Source organism: Ctenocephalides felis, unplaced genomic scaffold (assembly GCF_003426905.1).
Source record: "Ctenocephalides felis isolate EL2017-DRISC unplaced genomic scaffold, ASM342690v1 CF-g0.4_SCAFFOLD_00845, whole genome shotgun sequence".
Classification (NCBI taxonomy): Eukaryota; Metazoa; Arthropoda; class Insecta; order Siphonaptera; family Pulicidae; genus Ctenocephalides; species Ctenocephalides felis.
In genome coordinates this window covers 57,079,625-57,085,127 of record NW_020536999.1, presented here as the reverse complement: position 1 = coordinate 57,085,127, position 5,503 = coordinate 57,079,625, and the positions used below count along the sequence as shown (strand labels likewise).

The 5,503-nt window shown below is 30.8% G+C and overlaps 1 protein-coding gene across 1 annotated transcript; it reads left to right on the top strand.

Moving 5' to 3' along the window:
- Positions 1 to 279: 279 nt before the first annotated feature.
- Positions 280 to 2,676, top strand: LOC113386381. The gene has a single exon (XM_026624166.1). The coding sequence runs from the start codon at positions 280 to 282 to the stop codon at positions 2,674 to 2,676; it is 2,397 nt and encodes a 798-aa protein (XP_026479951.1).
- The last annotated feature ends 2,827 nt before the right edge of the window (positions 2,677 to 5,503 follow it).

Genomic DNA, 5,503 nt, shown 5'->3' with positions numbered 1-5,503 from the left:
TGGTGGGATGAAGAATGCCAAAAGGCATTCTTAAGTAGAAAGACGGCTTTCAAGAAGTATAAGGAAAATTCTAATTTTATAAATTATCAGGAGTATAACAAAATAAATGCATATACAAAAAAGCTTTTCAAAAAAAAGAAAATAGACAGCTGGATAAACTTCACGAATTCGATAAATAAAGACACTGATACAAGCGAAATATGGAAAACAGTAAAAAAATTAGACAAACAATACAGTGGAAAAAATACAATAATTCCAGAACATACTATAGAGGAACTAATGAATTTATTTGCTGTACAAGGTAATATTCCAAATAATAGTTCGCAAAACAATTGTCAAGAAAACACAAACGATTTTGAAAAATTTTCCTTTGATGAAATAGAAAAGGCCATCAAACATAGCGCGAATACTTCACCTGGTATTGACAACATTCATTATATTATGCTATTCCACTTGCCAGATAATGCCAAAACATACCTTACTAATCTTTTCAATGACTTTGTAATAAAGAACTTTATACCACCGGATTGGAAAACGCAAATTATTGTGCCAATATTAAAGCCAAACAAAAACGCATTAGACGCGAACTCATACAGGCCTATTGCTTTATCATCATGTATATGTAAAACTTTTGAAAGGGTGATAAAAGGTAGATTGGAGTGGTTGTTAGAAAACGAATCACTATTAGGAGGATCACAATATGGATTTAGAAAAGGAAAAGGAACCATGGACTATCTCGCAAAATTGACTAACGATATTCATATTTCTAACTCATATAACAAATATTTACTCCTAATTACTACTGACATTAATAAAGCATGTGAATCAATAAATATAGATATACTCCATGAAAAATTATTACACTTTAAGGTCGGAAGATCTATAAGGAATATAATTTTAGAGCTGATAACAAATCGACAGATATTTATAAAGGCAAACAACAAATTATACGGTCCCAAAAAAAACAATAAAGGATTAGCACAGGGATCATTGCTATCACCATTACTTTTTAATATATACATGGCTCAGGTAGAAAAAATATTTACAGCTGACACACATATACTACAGTATGCAGATGATATAAGCATATATACATCCCAAAATAGTATTGACGAATGTATATCTAAACTGACAAGGGAAATGTCTAAATTCCATCAATGGACATCAAATAATCATCTAACATTATCACAAGATAAAACAGCCAGTATAATTTTCAGTAGACACAGAATACCAGAAGAATTGACACAAATTAAAGTCAATGACAAGTTATTGCCAAGGAAAAGGAGCATAAAATTGCTAGGATTACATCTGGATGAGAAACTTATGTTCAGAGAACATATAACATACACAATAAAGAGATGCGAACGTGGAATTAATCTACTTAGACTATTAGCTAAAACTTGGTGGGGAGCAGATCCCCAGATATGTATAAATATCTACAAATCTATAATTAGATCCGTAATAGACTATGGCAGCTATATATATGGTCAAGGAGCAAAATCATTAATGGAAAAACTAGACAGAATGCAATACGCAGCCCTAAGAGTATGCATTGGAGCGATGCGCTCAACGCCAACCAATGCTCTTCTGGTGGAAACTGGTGAACCACCTTTAAGTATCCGCAGAACAATGTTAGGAAATAATTTTCTTTTAACAAAGATACATAATGATAACGAAAATATCCCTGCACAAATGGAGCTGTTACATAAACTAGTTTCTACAAAAATATATTGGCGCAAGAAACAAAATCCAATATTAGTAGACTGTCTCATAAATATCAAAAAATATGAAAATAATATAATTAAAAATTCCACATTGCCAGTGTTTAAATTACCACAAAAATTAATATATAAAAAAATAAACACATACCTAGAAGAAAATCTGGTTAACACTAACATTATGAATGTAGCTTTACGAAACACAATATTTAATTATAAGGTAAGATTAACATGGCCTGGAGCAAAATTCATATACACAGATGGAGCCAAAATAGGGAATTTAGCAGGATGTGCAGCTTTTGAACCAACAAGCAATACAGTCAAATACATCAAGTTGCCAGAATCGACTTCTATTTTTACTGCTGAACTTATAGGCATCAAAAACGCAATAAAAATTATTGAAGATAATCATATAGAAAACTGTGTCATTCTAACCGACTCTCGGAGTGCAATAGAGGCGTTAGGAAAAATAGACAGTAAGACAAATAACATTATTTTGGAAATACTAGAGGCTATAGAAAAGTTAGAAAACAGAAAATATAAAATAAACATTGTGTGGATGAAGGCACATGCAGGTATTAAGAACAATGAAGCTGTAGACAAATTTGCAAAACAGGCTTGTCAATTCGGGGAGGAAGGACATAAAATCCCAGCTTCGGACCTAAGACAGAAACTCAAGCAAATCGCACTACATCAATGGCAACTCAATTATACAAAGTCTCTAGAAAAAAAAGGACACAAGTACGGCTCAATAAACCCGAAAGTATCCACGAAATCTTGGTTTCAAAAAATAAAACAAAACAGAAAATATATTACAAATATATGTAGGATACGACTAGGTCACGGGAGATTTGGACAGCACCTAAATAAAATTAATATTATCAATTCGCCAGCATGTACATGTGGGTATGAGGAAGAATCCCTCAACCACATCTTCTTTGAATGTCCCCGATATTAATCTGCAAGGGAAAAATTTTACAAGAAGCTGCAAAAAGAGAAAATTGAGTTTCCTACTAGCGTTCATCAATTACTTCTAATTAGTATTGAAATCATACATAATATTATTAATCAATTTCTTATGGACAGTAGTTTAGAAATTTAATTTATAAATTCAACATCATATTGTATTGTATATTCAAAGTTTATGTATATTGATTAGTGTTCAAAGATTTTTGTATATAGATCTCTCTGTAAACTAAGTGGTGGCAATATGATTCAGATCAGATGCCATTATAATAAATAAATAAAAAAAAAAAAAAAAAAACTGTATAGAGATAAAATGTCAAAGCGCGGTGACGCGGCACCGTCTAATGGATAAACATTAGTACGGAACCCATAGGAATGTAATCAAATTTTATACTTATTGTTAAAATCTCTATAAAATATCTAATAATTTGATGTGCATATGTCTAATGATCTTTTTTGACCGCCAAACGCCATTTTTTTTTTACTTTTTTCATTAGATCTCCGAAACCGCTACACCTACCTTCATGAAAATTGATCAGTTTTTCATCTTGTTAATACAAGTAAAATGTGTTTTGAATTATTAAAATCGGACGCTCCGTTCTCTTAAAAACTTAAACTGAGTTAGCATTTTTGGCACTGTTTGCCCCGTATCTTCGAAACGGCTAGACCTGCCTTTCGCACACACACATACATCCATTTTTTCTAAGGTATGCCAAAATATTCAGAAAACTTTGAAACGTAAAGATATAACCTTTGAAACATAAATTTTCATTCTCGATTTTTTTGCAATTACTATAACTTGCCCTACGGGAAGTTAATGATATATTTTTATTATAAGCAACAAAATTGACCTTTTCTGTATTGTGACATGGTTATTTAACTTTCTGAAGCAAAATATATTTTCTTACAAAAATAGGTATCAATACTGCTTGATATCAGATGGTAGGCAGTGTGGGATTTGATTGCAAGTAGCCAGCTCAATCAAAATGAAATTGATTTCGAACAAAAAATATTATTCCTTTAAGATATAACTTCAAAAGCCATAAAACTTGACGTGTCAATTACTTGCATTAACGACGTCGCAATTAAAATTAAGATAGTTATCGAATTGTCTGCAAGAAATCCCATCTATATTCATCTTCTTGGATTGTTAATTCTTATGAAAATATCTCGTGCTCGGAGCAAATTAACTTCAGAACTTATTATCCGAATATCTCAATGATTTAACATTCAGCTCGTCTAGACTGTAAGACCGATTCAACAGTTGAATTATGTGAAGTTCGAAAAGTATTAATAATTCTTAAAGTTTTACTCCGACACTTTTTGAGGAGATTCATTCTATAGGCTAAATTCTTTCAGTAAGATAATGGAAAAATCAATGTATGTATTTAAGTCAAATAAATAGTAAGATAAGTAAGATATATATATATTTGACTTTGAGCAATTATATTGTGAAAACCAAATCAGTTGTATCACAACGAATAACACATATCAAACAAACAACTATCTGATTATGTTCAGTAAAACTCCCAGCTTATTTATTTATTCATCATTCTAGAAATGTGTTTTTTTTCCTGTTTTTCAAAAATTTGTCACCTGGTCCTTTTTACCCTATAGGCGGGGTAAAATAGAACAGCCAAAGAGCGAACAAGTCCAATGTCTTATTTTTAATTTAAAGGGAATTTTACGAAATAATAGCTACATTATTCAATCAATGGCAAAAACAAGTGGTGTATGGTATCGTGTCTTAAGACAAATTGCTGGAGCTTTTCGTAACATTTTTTTTTAAATAATAAATTAAACTTTTGAGAAAACAAATTTGATTTTTGAGAAATTTTCAATTTTTGAAAAAAATCGACTTTTTTGGAAAAAAAAATTTTGGAAGTTGTTAATTTTTTTATTTTAAAATATTTTGGGAGTTTTGAACTTTTTTCAAAGCAATCATATTGCTTTAGCTGCATAGAGTCGAACTGTCAAAGCGCGTAAGCGCTGCGTCGAAGTCTTATAGACAAATAATGTTATAGAACCGCTAGAACAAAATTGATAGACATTATTAAAGTCTCTATAAAGTATCAGGTAATATGATGTGCATATGCCTAATGATCATTTTTGACCGCAAAATGGCATTTTTGTTTAATTTTTCACTAGATATCCAAAACCAATAGACCTGCCTTTCCAAATATTAAACCAGTTCTTAATCCTATCAATACAAGTAAAATGTTTTTTGAATTATTTAAAATCGGATGCTCCGTTCTCTTAAAACCTGAGTAAACCGTTTTTGGTAATTTTTGCCCCGTATCTTCGAAACAACTGGGCCAGCCTAGTCTAAAAACTAACCAGCACGTTTCCTTATCAATAAGAATCAAATGTATTTTAAATCATGCAAATCGGTTAAACGGTGTTCTCGGTACTGTCGACAAAAATTTGTATCCAAACACACACACACACACACACACACACACATACACATCCATTTTTTCTAAAGTATGCCAAAATATTCAGTAAAGATATATAAAAATTTTCATTTTAGATTTTTTACTACCTATTTTGATTTACCCTATGGTGAGTTAATAAAATTTATGGGTGCATTTTTATAGAGATAACACTGTATGTAACCTTGATCTCGTATTTTGTTAGAAATATTTATCAGCTGGAATAATTATGTATTTAAATTATTTTCTTTGACATTTATATTTTTAACTCAATTTGCTTTTCTATTTACTATTTTTTTTTCTATTTACTATTTTATTCTTTACACCTTTGCCAGGGTAAAAGTCCAGTTGGTCCTTTTTTTCCCACTCACATGTTAGCTTTTATAG